The sequence below is a fragment of the Clupea harengus genome, chromosome 5 (genome assembly GCF_900700415.2).
Source record: "Clupea harengus chromosome 5, Ch_v2.0.2, whole genome shotgun sequence".
In the NCBI taxonomy this organism is placed as follows: domain Eukaryota; kingdom Metazoa; phylum Chordata; class Actinopteri; order Clupeiformes; family Clupeidae; genus Clupea; species Clupea harengus.
The window spans coordinates 3,947,501-3,966,018 of NC_045156.1; the positions used below are offsets into that span (position 1 = coordinate 3,947,501).

The 18,518-nt window shown below is 42.9% G+C and overlaps 2 protein-coding genes across 7 annotated transcripts in view; both read right to left on the minus strand.

Annotated features, from left to right (window-relative positions):
* Positions 1-10,714, minus strand: part of chd5 (chromodomain helicase DNA binding protein 5) — a 41,065-nt gene extending 30,351 nt beyond the window's left edge. For 5 of the 6 annotated variants that reach the window (XM_031567354.2, XM_031567352.2, XM_031567351.2 and 2 more), the window contains exons 1-2: positions 8,791-9,936; positions 3,862-4,013 (exon numbers count right to left, since the gene is read on the minus strand). In XM_031567354.2, the coding sequence (XP_031423214.1) occupies positions 3,862-4,013; positions 8,791-8,908 (270 nt within the window). In that variant the 5' untranslated portion in view covers positions 8,909-9,936. Of the gene's footprint in view, positions 1-3,861; positions 4,014-8,790; positions 9,937-9,959 lie in introns of those variants that run through there. The other variant, XM_031567353.2, reaches the window with a different exon arrangement.
* A 724-nt stretch (positions 10,715-11,438) lies between these two features.
* On the minus strand, positions 11,439-18,184 carry rpl22 (ribosomal protein L22). Its single transcript, XM_012841093.2, has 4 exons — positions 18,075-18,184; positions 17,051-17,155; positions 16,753-16,877; positions 11,439-11,628 (listed from the first exon to the last, which is right to left on the minus strand). The coding sequence occupies exons 1-4, from the start codon at positions 18,084-18,086 to the stop codon at positions 11,484-11,486; spliced, it is 387 nt and encodes a 128-aa protein (XP_012696547.1). The 5' UTR covers positions 18,087-18,184; the 3' UTR covers positions 11,439-11,483.
* Between the last annotated feature and the right edge of the window lie 334 nt (positions 18,185-18,518).

Sequence of the window (18,518 nt, forward strand, 5' to 3'; positions counted from 1 at the left end):
AACGTAATCAACCACGTCACCAAAGAGTGCTTGTAGGTAGAGATAGCGTATTTCCGGTGGGATCCGTATTGAAACCGGAAGTGGGTACTTTACTCCGTTTGACTGGCTAATACCAGGACCTTTACTTTTTCGTAGAGAAATTGTGTCGTTCGCCTGCCTTTTAAACAATAGTTTTTAGTTTTTTTCTTTATTTCTGCGAAGTTATACGGCTCAATACTCAACTGACTTGTTAACCGAACTTTTACAAAGTCATACGACTAAACACACAAGTTATTGGCTGTTCAGGTCAGATGACAAGTTTTAACCAACCAGACACCGAAGTAAAGTTCCAACTTCCGGTTTCAATACGGATCCCAGCGGAAATACGTTATCTCTACCTACAGCGCTTGGTATGAATTTGTTTTCAACAAACATGGCTGCCGCTGTCTGAGCTGAGATGTGTTCTGCCATCAAGTCTGTTTTAGAAGACAGCGCATTCATTTTGAAAGAGGAACAGAGAAACGCGATCAAGGCATTTGTCGATCGAAAAGATGTTTTTGCCGTCCTTCCTACGGGATTCGATAAAAGTTTAATTTATCAGCTGGCCCTGGTCACATGCTACGTTGCTCTGATTGGTTGTAGGTAACCAATTGAGCGAAGAGGCATTTTTTTTCCTGGTTCGGTTGAAACACGCCCCATAATCACAGCCCAATGGAGCAGTATCAGACTCATATTCTGACTAGAATTATGAGTATGACAACGTCAGGCTAGAAGTGATTAGCAATAATGCCTTAAAATACAGTTGACCTGGGTTCAATTCCAGGTCAAAGCAGGTTGCCTTTGTATAGGCGTGCCCAATTTTAATGAATTGATTATGGTCAGTAACTTTAAATCAATTTACTTAACAACAACAAAGTTACTAAATAAACATACGGTCTACTTTGACTGAGCCACATCATGGAGGAACACTGACAGGACGCCACTGGGCCCTGTGAGGCGTCCCCCTGTGAGGCGTCCCCCTGAGGGAGGGGAGCTATTGCTCCTTGCCGTACCACGATTCACCTCTTTTGACCCTCTCCACTGGCAAACACCATGTTCCCTACTGCTACAGAATGGGAATAACAGCACTATTGGCACAGAGTATTCAAACTACTGGTATGGAATCCAAAGCGATAGTGCACTAACTATAGTTCCTGTTCCGTGGCGATAGACACATTCCATAGCAGGAACCATGTCCGCTTTTGGTTCCAAGAACCTTTTTGATATCTACCCCAGGCACTTTTCTTAGTTCCTGGAAGCAATTATGTGGAACTTCTGCACTAAATGCCAGTGACTGAATACAATGGAATGAGAAAGTGAATAATCGTGCCATGTTTCAAAAACCTGGCAGCACACAAGCAGGCCAGAAAGAGCCATTTTTAGATTAGATAAAAACAAACAAAAACAAAATGTTAAATTAGATTACAACAAAATGAGTTGACGGTGATAAAAAGATGGAGCTGGATCAGAGAAAAAGACAGAGAAACGTCTGCGTTACCATACCAAAAGGAAAATATTGGAGGGATCTATTTAGTTCACATATACTAATTGCCATTCGAAAGTATTTCAAAGCACTAATGGCCACAAATTTACAAATAAAGCAGATGTTTAGAAATGAGGCCTACAACAGTAACTAATGGAACTCAGAGAGAAACACACATATTGGGCTCCCTGATTGCAACTATTTATTTATTTACAAACAACCAGCAACTTTCTGAGAAGGGTTTAATAGTTGTGACGAACTATTTGTAACTTCCCCCTCAACCTCCTGAGTCAATGTGGAAAAATGTCTGTGTCATTCTTGCCACTGGTGTATTCTGAGCAAACAAACGGAAATGGAAGGATAAGAATGGGTGAAGCAAGAGGACGTCCTCTAAAAGGGTTGATGAATGCGTCCCCAATCCCTAACCACTGCTCAGTCCCCAAATGTCATTCATGTCCAAGGTCTGACCACAAGGGCCAAGCACTAATTTCATTACTGGCCAAAGTTAATTTGGTCATTTCATACCACATTCCAAATGTTACGCCCCTTAAGGGCAAACTGTAAACAGTGCAATTTTGTGAAATGTGCATCTTTGTTTTAAACCTCGTACAGCTATATCTAGTCTGAGCAGAATTTGAATTTGCAGTTTTTCTGCAGAGTTTAAATATTCTAGCATCCTACGAGTACATAAATGCAAATAGCAAATTACCATGACTACGCCACGCGCCTTGTGCCTTCATATTAGAGTTCCCTGCTTAAGCCAAACCGTGTGTGCTGATGTCTTTGATGTGTTTTCTTCATGGTGACACTGCTCAGTAAGAGAGAGGGGTTTAGTGCTAGTATAAACTCACTGTCTACACACCATGATCTAATTGACTCAGAAACTTCACTTGTCAGGCTGCATCTCAGACTACAGTGACACACACCCCCACACACACACACACCCAAATGCACTTGTAAACAAACACACACACACACACACACGCACGCACAAACACACATACACACACAATGAGAGAGGGAGAGGGAGAAAAGAGAACACTCAAAAACAACAGCGTTCTCAAAGCCCACAGCCTGAAACCAAAAAACAAAAGCAGTCTGGCAGAGAAAAAGAAGATGAAAGAAGACAAAGGTCAGACAGAGAAAAAGAGAGAGAGAGATGGTAAGGAGGTAAAAAGAGAGAGGGATGAGGGAGAATGGAATAAGAGAGAATGACTAAAAAAGGGGTGAGTGATAGATTCAAAATAGCGCCTGATCCTGGAACAGTTTTGGGCCCTGATCTGGCACCTGTCCATCAGACGCTGTCTGCTCTGTGGTATGGCCATACCTAAAACCTACGTCAAGCACTGGCTGCAGTATCGACAGCACACAGGCTAGTGAGAGAGGTAGAGACCCAGGGCAATATCTCAGACTTTACACTAACCCCCTCTCAAACACTAACTACAAAGAGCAATAACCGCATGTGCTAACAACAGAGCCGGACAGAGTGAGATCAAGAGCCATAACCCAGGGTGTGTAGACCAACACACACACACACACACAGGCACCGTGAGAGAAACAAACACACAGAGAAATAACCCATGGCCCTGAACTAGCACACACTATTACTGAGAGAGAGAGAGAGAGGAGAGAGAGAGGAGAGAGAGAGAGAGAGGAGAGAGAAAGAAAGAGAGAGGAGAGAGAGCGAGAAAGAGAGAGAAAGAGAGAGAGAAAGGAAAGAGAGAGAAAGAGAGAGAGAGAAAGGAGAGAGAGAGAAAGAGAGAGAGGAGAGAGAGAGAGGAGAGAGAGAGAGAAAGAGAGAGAGAGAGAGGAGAGAGAGCGAGAAAGAGAGAGAGAAAGAGAAAGAGAGAGAGAGAGAGAGAGACGCGAAGCCCATACAGCCCACAGCATACACTTACAAACATACTTGTATGGCTGCCAAGTGTCCAAAGATGTTCCACTATCTTAATTGAAGGGAAACAGATGTTATTTGGGAATTGTGTTCGAATCACTACTAATATTCTATATGAAGACAACAGCACAAAAAATGACTCATCAGGTCATGGCGAAGAGGAAGAAAGTGCCTATTGTTTTCCTGCTAATGCATCTCTATTTGTTCCAAACCACCCAGTTTGGCGTCGTAATTAGGACCATATGTTGCTTACGTGTGCTGCTTTAAGTTGGATCTATTTAGATCCTGAATGCCTTTGAGTGGGTTTTCAATGACTCTGAACTGGTGCATCGTAAGGCAAGACAACGCACATTCTTTTCTTGCATAAATGTGCAATGTCACCCAATACAATTATATAGTGAAATATTACAAAACAAAAAACAACCAATTAACATTCAGCAATGTCCAACAGCAAATCCTCTGACCTTACCTCTTTTTTCTTCTTCTTGACCTTGGGCATCTTCCCCTCTTTTAGCTTGGCCGGCTTCTTCTTCCTCTGCTCCTTGAGGGACTCGTCATCCGAGAAGAACCTGTCCAGGGGCGAGAGCGGGACCCTCCTGCCAGCACCCTCCTCATCCTCATCTGGGGGACATACACAGACACAGAACAGCGGCAGCCTCAGCTGCTAGCTCCACACAATGCCAGACCCTTCTCAGACCCCTCAGTAGGACCTCACCATCAAACTATTAAAAACTTTGTTTCACGTTTTCAAATGTTAGTTATTGGATATTGGGGGTCAACTTTTACATCCGCGAAAATGTGTTCTAGGCCACGTGCATAAACAGAAATGTCCATTAATAGAATACAGATACAGATGACCAATATCTTGCTTGTTTTTTCCATCACAAACTAAGATTTATATATCAACAAAAAAGCTGGTTCTTCAGAGCATTTATATCTTTCCCCTCTCTTCCACCCAGAAGGCTCTGGGGTACCAGACATAAACTATGGTTCACCCTACTTCATGGCCCGGAGAGCAGAGTGGGTCACCCAGATTGACTGCTTAGCCTTCCTCGTCTCAGAATGCATTTAGCATCGAGTGCCTCCCATGCATTTTTATCTGGCTCCTGAAAGGCAAATCAACAATGTGTGAGTTTGCTGCTGGGCACAGGCATGAGGAGACTAGGCTGCATGGCAGAAATCCCAGGAGGAAACAGCAGAGCAGAGCAAAAGGCAAAGGTAACGACAACCACCCAAACGCCTCGCTGTGGCAGGGTGGCAAAGAGCATGAGCAGCAGCAGCAGGCAGCAGGCGTGTCGTCACTGCGTGTTTACTTTCACAACGTAAACAACGGCGGTTCTGGAGAGCAATATGGGGCCCAGTGTTAAGTACCACAAGCCTGGGTCAGAGAGTCAGAGAGCTGGAGAGGGAGGCGAAACCAGGAGACTCTTCAAATAGCCAGACAGCGCTTGGCTCTCGCTGTGTGTGTGTGTGCGTGCGTGTTCTCAATCCAGACCTCGGTTTGTGAAACACGCAGCGCGGGTACTGAAGGCAATACGTTCACATTCACCCCCTTCCACAGACACACACCGGTGCCATAATCATCAAAGATTATCGAGCCCGAGGAGAAACACTGGGAGAGACAGGGGATGTGAGGAAGAGGTGGCAGGAATGAGGAGGAAAGGGAGGAGGTAAGGGGGTTTCCCCAGTCTCCTGGATGCTGTCCTTAAAAATCCACTTAACCTCCATTTAGCCACCCAGGGAGTGTGTGTGTGTGTGCGCGTGAGAGAAAGAGAAAGGGAAGAAAAAAAAACAAAAAGAGCTGCCTCCTCTCTGCAGTTGAAGATCGTTTCCAGCCCCACTGGGCACTGGCACATTTACATTCACCGGAGTGCCCCTCTCGCCGGCAAGCCAACACGTCGGAAGGTTTGATTCCCACTCCCCCCCAACACCATCCCACCCCCCCCCTCCACCACCACTACCACCACCTCCCTCTTTGCACCTTGCATAAACATTGGCGGCTGCCTGCGAAGCTGCGTGTATTTAGGCCAGCGCGTCTGCGGAACCTCACAGGAGGCTCTTTCATGTCTGCCGAACACTGCTGCCTGCCAGGCATGTCATGCTAACAACTCAGCCAGCTTCACATCTCTCTCTCTCTCTCAGTCTCTCTCAGCCCCGCGACTCTGAGCGCAGATGATGCAACAAGACGAAGGAGAAACGTTTTTGTTTTTTTTATCCGTCGGTTTCTTTCTTCTTTCTCTTTTTTAATACTCCTTTTTGGTTAAAGTACTGAGATGTCCAACAGCAGCTCGTCTATTTGATTTAGGGAGAGGTAGAGGGAGGTACCCTAGCACCTGCTTGGAGAGATGACAGCTCAGTTTTGCCTGAGCCATTCAGATGAGTTAATTTTGAAAATCCCATTAAAAATTCCACAGGATCCTGAGTGTAGTGGGGGCATCTGGGCTCAAGTAGTCCACTGGGACACGCAGGCTCTGGTGGGTGAGCTCTGCAGAAACCCCCACTTGACCCATGGGCACAGAGAGCTGTGATTGGGAGAGGATCAGGCTGGCGCGGAGGGAAAAGACCCCCGTAAGCACTGCTGGCGTTGGCACGGGCATTGGCACCACGGAGGGTCCGTCTGTGCCAGGTGTGGAGGGGATGTCTGTGCCATCAACAGAGTGATGGGGGGTGTGGGGCAGGTACCTGGCAGCGGGCTGCGAAAGGAAGCAGGCAGTGGCAGGACAAAAAGAAAAAAAAAGGTGTTTAGAACGCCAAATAGGGAGAGTGAACGTGGGTGGCAGGGTGGTTCTGACCTTCTACACAAGGGCTCAGCCACTGGCTCACTCCATTAACCTGGAGATTCATGAGGGGGGGGGGGGGGGCTCCCCCTGTAAGAACGAGGATCATTTACGGGAAAATGCATTTCTCCCCTGACAGCCCCCGTATGGAAATGTGCACGGTAATGGCGCTCTGACCACTAATGTGGAGAAGATGCTCCCGATTCGCCTCTCATCTGGATAGCAAGCTCTAACAGACTAATTCTCTGCCTTCCCAAGGAGCAAATGAGACCACAGACGGCTGGCATGCACACACATACACACGCACACACACACACGCACAGACACGCACGCACACAGACAAACATACAATCTCAATATAAAAACCATCCACACACGCACTGACGAGCGAACTGCACTAATTTAATAAAAGCACATTTTGAAATCAAAAACACGAAAGACCACATCATAAATGGGAGAAATCGATAGCTTAGTATGGAGGAGCATCACATCGGAAACAAAGGGTCAAGGTTTGGTATGAATGTGTCATGCAGGAAAGGCGAGAGGTGGAGAATGGCTCAAATACTCTCAAAAGGCCAAAATGGGTCCCTATTAGGATGTAATCAGCACAGCCCTGAAAACATTAATTTGGTGAATAATTAATAACAGTCAAATTGGCCTGGGTGGATACAGAGCTGAGCGAGCACTTCTAAAATCAGCAATTTTCTTTAGGATGTTTACATTGAAAAGCTGCAGGATGCACAATTTAGCATAATATAACCATGCATATACACAAATTCCTCCCTCGACTACATCGATCTGGAGCGAAAAGACATAGGATATATTATTTTGCATTACTGTAGAAATGCTGCAATCTCCAGCGATGTCTATTTGAGGACTTTTTTTTTTCTTACCGCAAGAACACAAAGGGATATATTATAAGCTCATAAATTATAAGCAAGCACACACAGTGACACATATAATGAACACACATTCACACACTCATGCACACACGCACGCGCACACACAGCCACACAAGCACAATTCCCCTCACACACAGATGCAAAACTGATGCTTAGGGAATGGGGTGTCAGCTTTCATTGCACTGTATCCATATATAGCCCCCCACCAATCAGTATGATGACTTCTGGTAGGCACAGGAAAGCCTGAGATAATCTTTCAATTTCTGACAAGGACAAAACTAAGAGAAAGCCATGAGGAAGGGTCATGGTCAATGTTATACCAGGGCAGAACTGGCAACAGTGGGGCAGTGGAAACAACAATTAGGACATTTCTAATGACAGGGCAGAGAAATACAGATGGGACTGAATACCAACACACACAAACACACACACACACGCACACAAGAACAACAATATCACATCGGCTTGGGATCTCGCAGACTATGGATGAGAGGGACACGTCAAAGACAAAAATGGAAGTACATTATCAGCGTACAGTAAATGTGTTTTGGGGGCTGGGTGGGGTGGGGGTGTTAGAAGAAGAATAAACACATATTAGCAAAATAAAGACCTAATAGTAAAAATGCATTTATACAGTGCAGTGTTCTTTCTCATTTATTTCGCCTGCCTACATTTTCACAGGACTTCTATTCATCTTATTTAAGCCCACCGTTATTGGAGACATGCATCAGTGATCACTTTATCCCTCAGTGTATGGCTTGCAGTCGTGTGTTCATGCTGCAGTAGGGAAGTACAGCCAACCTGTATTTCACCATTCCTCTCTTATTTAGCATTATTATGGACCTACCATCTATTTGTGATGGCTCCCACTTTAAAAAAAAAAATACATATTGATATGAGAGGGAGAAAAAGCATTGTGTGAATGTGTGTGTGTGTGTATGAGAGAGAAGTGAAAGATGGAAAAAATGCAGTTCCCGAATCAATTGAACATTTCAAATGCGAAACCTCTGACTAAAATATGAACTAATCTACCAAAGGGATTTGCTCTGGTTACCAAGACTACACTTCCCTCCTTTATAATTGTTACTAGAAAATACAAGTCAGCCAAGAAATTCCATTGAGCTGCTTAGAGCAAAGGTGTTCTAGCATAGCAAATGAGGGCCTGAAAAAAAATCCTCATACCCTTAACTGCACACATAAAGCCAGCCCAACCTCAGCGAAAACCAAAGGCAACACAAATCCCACACCCCTCAAAACACAATCACCACCACACAGCTTCTACCATCATTTACGCAACATTATCAACACTGACCACATGCTTGAAAATCACCCATCTGTAAACTACATGCAAACCTCTGGAAACATTGCAAAATAAATACCTTCCACTGCAGCCCCTGTCCTGCCCTTGTTACACACACACAATTAATTCAGCAGGGCCCAAGCTTGTCTGGAGGCAAAAAAACAAAAAAAAACTATGAATGTATTGATTATATTGACTGAAGTGACACAGGGGTATAAACAGCACACGGCAGTGGCTGGGCCCTGGCCATAAAGACACTTCATCACTTCACCCGAGCTTTGGCTCCGGCACTACTGTAACCACCCCCAGAGATTTTGAGGCAGCTCTCTGACTGATGAGCCTCGCTCAAGAGGCAGCCGAGGACTCCCAGCTCCTCATACACACACAGACACAAAAAGTGTAAACAAAAAACACAGCACCTGAGAAGTGTCCAGCTCGTGGTCTCCTTTCACCATGCAGTAGATACAAAGGGCACTGAATGGATGCTAATACAAACAACTTAACAGCACAGTGTGCCCATGCCTTTGGCAGAGTCATCAAATGATGGTTACCACAGCCCAACTATTCCTTCTGAGAGAACGGCAGTTGAAACACTGACAAAAAATAATCTCTTTCCACATTCGCTTTTCTTTTAATTGGTGTGTGTGGGGGGGGGGGTGTAGTTGTTCCCCAAGCTGGAGTCAGCTTGACCTAGATTTGATAATGAAGTTTGGTCCTATGTAACCTTGGGAAAGCGCCACATTAGTCAGACCATCACAAATACATGTAGACTGTAGTGAAGGCTGAGCTGTCCAGTCAAGTCCTGAGACGTTGTGGCCAATGTTTTCTTGTCACACGTGGCTTGAGCAGTCACATGAGCTAGAATTTCTCCACTGCAGACCGGCGCTCATATTATAACTTTTGCCTCCATATTTCCTCAGGCGTTTTGTGCACCACAAAATATCCCTCCAGAAAAAAAGGTAAAAGGTTTAGAATGACTCTCGAATTTAATAGTTATCCCAGAACTGGCGGATACAAATACAACCAGCATACAAGACATACTTCAACAACATGACAAAGTTGATGGACTGCAAACTGAAGCCAACATTTCAACAACACTGCAGATTTGTTAAGATACACAATATCCGTGCATACTGAAGCAGAAACAAAATGGTGTGCATGTATCCAATTCGTATGCAAAAACGGCGTCTGTTGGTAGTGCAAATATAATGGAATTGATGGGAGTAGCCCGTGTCCATAATATTACAAAGGTTTTAAAGGTATAAAATGTCTCAGGGTTAGCTAAACTGTTCGTTATTCAGCAGAGAAGCATCGCTTAGAGAATGATAAATAACTATAAGAGCAATCGGCTTTTCGTGATTTCGAGGAGCTGGTCGGGTGTCACACTGTTCACGCTAGTGACAAGACAAGGAATATCACAGGTCACGCTTTATAGTAAATTAGACTGTGCACCGATGCGTACTGCACCCTGTCGCCCCCCTTCTCCCAAAGTCTAGGGCAAGCCCTTTTCCCCGCATTCAACTAGGCGTAGCAGTGGCATATATCTGAAGGGCAGAAACTCCCCTCCCCTGCCACTTTCCTCCCTCACCTGGTATTTCGTCTTCAAAATCCATGTCGTCTTGCCCCTCGTCTTCATTGCTGAGGGAGCCAGGCATCTTTACTGCATAACAAAATCACACTCACGCCAAGAATGAAGTACTAAAACTTAACCCTCAAAATACCACTGTGTGCTCTAAATGTTTCGAGAAAAAAAACGGACACGTCCGGTAAGAGTGAGGTTATTTTTTTTTTAATATTACAAAAAAGATGGCTGTCCTAATTCTAAAAGAGCGACAAAAAATCCTTTCCTTTCTCCCTCTTCTCTATCCAAATCCTCCAGTCTGAAAATAAGAAAGAGACAAAAATGGAACACACATGCCCAGATTGTGACGTCTGGTCTGTTGCCATGGCAATCCATCCCATAATTTTCCACACAACTAGTTAGTCATGCTCCCCTAGTTACCACTTTTACTAGTAGTGTGCAGTGCTGCAAGTGGCTATGGCAGTGTATACCTCAAGCTCGGTTTGCCCATTTTCCCTGTAAAGTCCGTAGAATCTGAGGTTACACCAGACTGGAAAGGAACTTCCCTCAAATCTTAGCGTACATTTCCTCAAGTAAACTGACACTCGCGAAAGCGGTTCCTTTCCCTTTTCTGCGTAGGATGACTTCCTACACTAGAACACAGAACTGTTAGCATAACTAAACCTGTAATCGGTGAATTATGTTAGCCATAGAAGCCATGGAAATGAACAATATTAGTTTAAGGCGAATTTGGGTCACTGTGCCCCTCTACTTAAGGCTAGCCTACATCTGTACTGGGACAACGACGAACAGTAGAACAACTCTTGTAGCCTACACAGGTGTCTGATAGCGTGGTCGCGTTCTGGAGAAGTAAGGCGATGGAAAACATTTGGAATGATTTTTGGAACGGTCGATGATGATGCAACAAAGACGAAATCTTAAGCGCTACAGCACTGCTGCAACAATGTTGCAGCCTTTGGTGCAAGGACTAAAAATCTTTCAAATTTTGCACACAAAAGAGTGCCTACTGTTAAGACGATACTTTATGGCCTTAGAGGACAGCCGACGTCACTTCGGCAGTTGTCAAGGTTACCGCTACGAGACGCCGGTGTGGGCGAGTACAGGAAACAAAGAGAGCATCTGAATAGGACGCTTTACTGGCTGCGTGCATAGGACAATTGAACAGGTAGGTTTACTTTAATAGCATGTGCTGAACGCTAACAGAAAGTCGTTTAAATGATTGCATACAAAGGCCTCCTGTCACTAGACGCCTAAGGTTTACTGTACACATTCTGGTAACAATATAGGGACAATATTTGTAGCATATCAATTAGTCCTGAATCAAAGCTAAAATTATCCTAGATAATTCCACACACACATGTAACACATAATTGTGATGCTGTAGTCGAACTAAATTTCATATTAAATGTTATCAATAAAACTGCTTATTCTGCAACAGCCTCTGTACTCTTCATCGATTCAACAAAGACTGCTACACCCAGGACATTGGTTCTTTTGAAGATTTATTGTTTACAAAAGAGCGACATGTATTTAATCTTCATCCTCTTCCTCCTCCTCATCCTGGTTGATCTGGAAGTAGCGCAGCTCGTAGCTCTCCTTGGTGTTAGCAACGACGCGAAGCCAGTCTCGCAGGTTGTTTTTCTTCAGGTACTTCTTGGTCAGATATTTCAGGTACCTGTGAACAATTAGAGACTTGTTTAGACGAGAGGCTTTTCAAGTAGAGGCAAACTAAATATTTTACTTTACTTCAGATTTGACAACCACCATCATAAGCTAGCCTCTTATGGAATATATTTTGACCAATTTTCAGAATCACACAACGAATATACAGAGTTCTTGTACATTCTGAAGCTTAAAGTCTAAAGACCCATTTATGACCCACAGGACACCGTCAAAGTAGTGTAGCAGTTCTGTGTAGCACTCATGACACAAGCCAATACACAACAGATAGATTAGAGGTTTAGAGGTGACTTATGAATTTTGATCAGCTTTTAAAAGCTTCTATTTATGGGAGATGCCAAATAGCACAGGTCTGACAGAGGTAATAATGAGACAGAAGTATGTCAAGTCATGACTTCTTAGCAAACATCTCAATTCAGTAAAACTCTTAAGTAAAATACCGTTTTGGCATTTTGTTGACCCCTTCCAACACTGGTATCACTCTGCACATGAAACAGTGACCTCTCAGTGAGTTCAGTTTTTCAAAAATACTTTTTTTTTTTACTTTAAGATATGAAACAAAATGTCAACAAGTTCGATAATCTTGTGAAAACTTTGTACTAAAGGTAAAAACTTTTGATGAGCTTATGGGGTCACAATGCTTGAGTGGTCATGTTAAAATGCCAAATTACTTTCCGCGCTCTAGTGGTGGAAGGAAATTTAGCAGAATACAAATCTGACCACTGCTAGGCCTACCCTGCTGTTGTCAAAGAGAGTTGATTTGAGTGTCATTTGATGCCCATCGTCATATTTCTTGTTCTCAGACTGTTAGCCCTGAGATTTGCAGTTAGATCACAGATTACATTAAATCCCAATTGCATTGAGCTGTGGAGTGAACAGATTTAGACCTGAACTTGACAACTAGTCCCTGAACCAAAAACCAACATCCCCATCCAAAAGCTTAAGATGCTCAGCTGTGAAAATCATGAGCAACAACCACTTTTTAAATTGAATATAGGCCTAGACCTGCCTCTTGCCTCATGGATACGCAACAGGGAAAAGGATACCTTAGGATATTGAAACAGCCCTAAACTACTAAATGCATTCTTTCCACTAAGGAAAGGTTGACGTTAATGGTTTAACGACTTTATAAAAAAAAAGTTCCACTACGATTCTCCCCATTTCTTTCATCAGCACATTTCTAGTATGGGCATACAAGTTAGTAAAGGCATTTAAAAAAAATAACGGTAGTAAGGGCATGAAGTATTGCGGTCACCTTTATGTATTTGTACCTACACACATGAACTATTTCTAAATCAATTCAGAATCATTAACAAAAGCTCCACATTTCCTGGGACTACACACAAATACAGAGGCAACCTGCATAATTTCCCAGTGTGGTTTTAAACGGCTATAAGTCCATTGTTTCAGCTGCAGCTAAATATTTCTGAGCCAACAATCTGTTAACTTACATACAAATATGCATCGAGAAAACGTTAATATTTTAAAAGGCAAAAGGTCAATTTCATTTTATAGAGTAGTTGGGTTTCAGAGATATGAATGTTTTGAATTGCAGGTGTTTAGTGTCGCTAAGCAACAGGGTTTGCATAGAAAAGCCTTTGAACTCTTTGAAATAAGATATTTTTACTGCAGTGTACTTATGTTTGTATTGAGAGCTGAACACAGTGCATCAGTGAAATGTCCACAAATTCTTCACAAATATTAACTGTTAGCATTCAGCACATTTCTATGGCCGAAGTCCCTGTACATGGCCCCCACCTGAGGAGAAGACCATAGGCTTTTATTGGTCTAAGAGAGGTAAACGTGTTATCCACTTCTGCCTCTTCTTTCAGTGTGGTCTCAATTCATTGCTTTCCATCGCAGGTTTCAACCAATTTGTGCCTCAATACTTGTCCCTAACAAGAAATCAGGACATTTTACTCAACTGTAAAGAATTGTCAGCTTCCTACACTTTACATACATTTTAGTCATACAGGTTAACTCCTTCACCATTTGGTTTCTAATGTATTTTGACTGAGGGTGGAAGATCTCACCAGTTTGCCATTGGAGGTTGATTTTAGTTTTTTTGTGAAGATCAATTTTCCTTTTATGGCTTGATATTGAATTGGTGAATAAGATGACTCCTCTTCTGCAAAGCATGCAAGGCTCACCCATCCAAACATAAGCTTGTACAGCATAAAGCTAATGACGACTTGAAGGAAGCAAACAGATGAAAAAGTATTCATTTCACCACCACTAAACAAGCTAGCATCATCGATTTGCTTATGGCCATTGCTAATGGTAGTGTGTGCAAGTTTGAAAGGTATGCTCTCCCTTTCTGCCCCTGAGGTCTTATATGCATTTTGGTTCATACACAAATTCCTTGTTCTAACGAGGAACATGAGAAACATAAGCCGGACCAAGGGGACCTCCCTTAGCCAGACATAAGCCACAATGCAACATACCTGGCCTAAACAGTAGCAGGAAAGGATGCTGACATGCATAATTGATTCGAGTCATCACTTTTTCCTAGTATTGATAGAAACCAGTTAAAACTAGTTGGGTCATATGTCTGTTAGCTACGTCTTTCACTGAAATAATGGGACTATGTTTGACATGAGTCAATTGAGTGGAGTTTCTAATAAAGCGCAATTTATGGATGTCCGTTTACGGAGACACGGAGAGCCCTCTCAGTCGTGGCAAACCCTCTCCAAGCACCTCTCCGTGGCCTGACGTGCACCTCCCAATTTTTTTTAACTATCTGTCTCTGTCAATACATCGCTGTTTACATTGTGGGTATTAGTATGCCAACATTAGATAGTCGGCTCAGACACCTCGCAAAACCCCTCAGACGTATTTTTCAGTTACAGTAACAGGGTTTTTACATTGCAGTGTCTATTTCTCAGTAACTTAAAAAAAAAATGTAAGTAAAAAAAAAGTGTCAAACAAACAACTTTTATGTACAAAATACGACCATCTACGGAGTTTGGTCCGCCGCATTATTATTTGTTTATTGCTTTGCAACACCCACAACCATCGGAGAACCATAAATGAAAACGAGTCCGTTGAGGCAACTGCGTGACCACAGAGTAACGGAGTAGTAGAAGTATATTGAGCCCTTAAGAAGGGGCATTGCCACACAGAGCTTTGGATTTGTGGCTTGAGCGTGTAACTTTCAGTGCCGTGAATAAAACTGCAGTCTCACATGTGTTGCCTGAAAGTTCCTAAGAAGGCATGTTGCATTTGACCAGGTCATGTTTATAATCTACACAAACTAGGTACATTACTGTCAACTGTAAAACTACCTGCCCCTCCCCCACCCCCAAATGACCAGAACATCATCCTTATTTCAATGCCACTACAACTGTAACTTGGGACTAACAAGTTTTCAATCCATTATTTGACCGTTCAATTTGCCCTTCATCCTGCCACCACACCTTTTCTTGTCACCCATATTAAGTTATTAAATGTTCAGAACTGCCCCTCAGCTTTCGTTCAATTTAGTCCATTCAACTACATCCAAAAATAATCCTACAAGGAACTACAAGCTTACTTAAAAAAAGGAACTACTTGAAGAGACACACATATCAAAAGAGGGCTAACAAAGAGGCCACGCAATCGTGCACGTGCAGTGAAGTTGGCTGCTGTGTTGAACCAGTAACTCATTAAAAAAGCTCCAACTGTTACGGAAGAAAACAACCCAATTCCTGGGCCACCACCCCCAGGAAATAAGACAGCAAAGTAGTTGCCGCTTCTACAACTGAAAAAAAACTCGCTTGATATTGAATTGGTAAACAAGATGACTCCTCTTCTGTAAAACATGCAAGACTCACCCACCCAAACATAGCCTTGTACAGTATAAAGCTAATCACAACTTGTTAAAGCAAGCAAACAGATGAAAAAGTATTCGCCACTAAACAAGCAAACATCTTCGCTTTGCTTATGGTAAGTAACATTGCCAAAGACTAAAATGTCTGGTCTGGGAACTTTGCAAACAATGTCAGCAAGTTGGCAGTAAATGTTAACTAGCTGTGTTAGCCAGACCCAGCCCACTTCACTTGAGTGCAGTGTCAGCGCTGGAGAAACGTTAATGTTACAGCTGACATGTAGGGCTGCATAGTCGACTCAATAAAGGAATTTTACACACATTTTGGCTCTTGACAGTTGGCCTAGTCTGTAATTATGTAAGGTCATCGGTTTGCATTTACAGAAGTCTTCATTTAGTCTATAAACGAATGCATTATGCATATACAAAGGCCATTAAGAGCTAAATAAAAGCCAAAATAGTTAGAACTGTCGCCTGCTTTCTCACACATACTGATGTTAGTCTTCACAAACAGATGTTTGCACACTTCTCTTTGGAACAGCTTATGCTTTTCATTTAGTCATGTTGACACAAGGTGGTGATTACTGTATGAACTTTAAACATTTCACTTTATATAAAAAAAAAAAAAAAAAAAAAAAAAAAAAAACATTATCCACTAATTACCATTTCAACCATTGATGCCACCAAAATGTGGGGGCAAGTCACCTCTCAAAATATATTTGTTTTTATAAATGTCCTACACTGCTTTTAGGCTTTATCAGCCAATACATTTTGATGGCAAGTGGAACCTGTGTGGTGTGATGTACTCAAACGCACAAGCTTGGGACACAGGAGGTGGGCATGCAAGCAAGGAGGCCAAAACCCAAGAGTGCTAGCATCTTGTCTCATAAGGTTTCAGGGAATGAGGTTTGTTCACTGCACAGCTCTGTACTCACTGGCTTTAGTCATGGGAAGGACAGATAAACACACTGGTTATTCCTACTAGCCGCTCAGGCTATGCATTATGAAGTTCTGTGGTCTGGATCGTACATTTTGTGCATAGATAAGGTGACAATGGTTTTATCAAAAGCAATACTTGCCTGTTTTACCTGCGTATTGGTCATCGTGTGCAAAAAATAACCTTCTTGCTCATATACCTTTAGGGTTACCTTAACTGAACCCATGAGGACTCTATAAATCAGTCAAACGTAACCCAGCACTGGTGAGAAACCCCACATCATCTCACACTCATCCCTTGGCAATGGCAATTAACTAATGTGATCTGCCCGACATGTAGGATGGATAGTGCCAGTGTGAATGAGCAGAAGAGCATACCTTTTGGAGAAGGGCACTTCGGAAGTCACAGAAATCTTGCTTTTGCTCCTGTCGATGGACACAACTCCACCTCCAAGGTTGCCAGCTTTTCCATTCACTTTGATGCGCTCCGCAAGGAACTGCTCCTAAAATTACATTAAGACGACAAGCAATGACAACACTTCATTGTTCAAATTCACAGTATGACAGTACACAGTATGAACTAAACACTAAAATCCCAAACAATATACAAAACTAAAACATAACCAACATGACAAACCAGGAAGTTGGAGTGTACTGAATTCACGAGTAGACTTACAAAGTTGGCAGCATCCATAATCCCATCCTCGACAGGGTGGGTGCAGTCCAGGGTGAACTTAAGGACCTGCTTTTTCTTCTTGCCACCTTTGGTGGCCAGCTTTTTCTGTCAGATTAAATGATAAACACAAGTATAAAGAGATGGGCAACTATGCGTTCCAGTTTAATATAGCACTACTATGGACGGTCTCGTTTCTAGAGATTCTCACCCACAACACATATCATTCCTTTACGCTTAGCTACAGGAGATTGAATAATAACGCCAACAGGAACATGTGGAAGTATTTATAACGGATTAATTGACGATTATCATCCAGGTGTCGGGTGTGTGCACGATGTGCCAATTCCCTTTTACCCAAAACAACTCAGCACGACCACAACCACAAACTAGCTAATTCGCAGTCTATCTACCTAACTAGATAGCAACCCTTCTTAGGGTGGCAGCAAAGCCAGCAGGCTAGACAAACTTTGATGTATTGAGAACTATTGGTCCCAGTTTTAGTGACGTTAAGCAATACAGGTAATCATTACCACGGGTGGAATAAAGTAAAGCAACATAAGCTAATTTACGTGGCGCTAGGCATGTCCAGCAGCTAGAGACTACTTTAGCTAGCTTTTCAACTACCGTTTATCTAACCTCCTATTCATCGCAAAGAACAAATATTTGAACTGTGTCAGTACACCGACTGTGTATGTTTATTAACATATATTTTACATGAAGCCATTCTGGGTCAGCTAACGTTACATCAAAACACACCGGAACACCACAACAGTTATTTGATGCAGCTACCTCTAGCTAGCTAGCTAGCTACATCGCAACAACGTGGTTCACAATTACCAGGCCTCATTTCAGGCAGTCCTCACAAAACCGTTAATATTTACAACCTTCGGACAGTTTCTTGACGTTCTAGGAAAAAGAGAATCACAACCCGATAGTTACAGAGTACAGGGCTAGCACAGTCGAGCATTTCGGGGTACACAGAGGCTTTTAAAACATTAAATTGACGAAACAGCATTCGACTTACAATTGGGGCCATGGTCGTCAGGCAAGGCAAAGAGAGCGAGGCCGAGCTGCGCTTGCGCTAAATTGACTGGTGCGCTAAGTCAAATGCTGAGCAAATCGATGAAATCATACCTGGGGTTGATTAACAGGCGCGTGCAGAGGAAAATTCACTGAAACACAGGTGTAATATATGTTTTACAACATTTGAAAATGACTTGAAGCTCACTATCCAAAACAATTCATATGAATGGCATCAAAGAGGTGTGGACTAGGCCAATTAGTTTGTGTACCTGATTATCATTTTATTTTCACATATTCAGTGTTATAAGAATATTTTTGACCTCCTGTGTAACATCCATAAGAGAAGAGGGAGCGTGAATGGATAAGAGGAAAGTTTTCACTTCCTGCAGGATATAGGCTCTGTCATGTGACAAGACTCAATTGCCTGAATCAAGGTAAGCAGCCT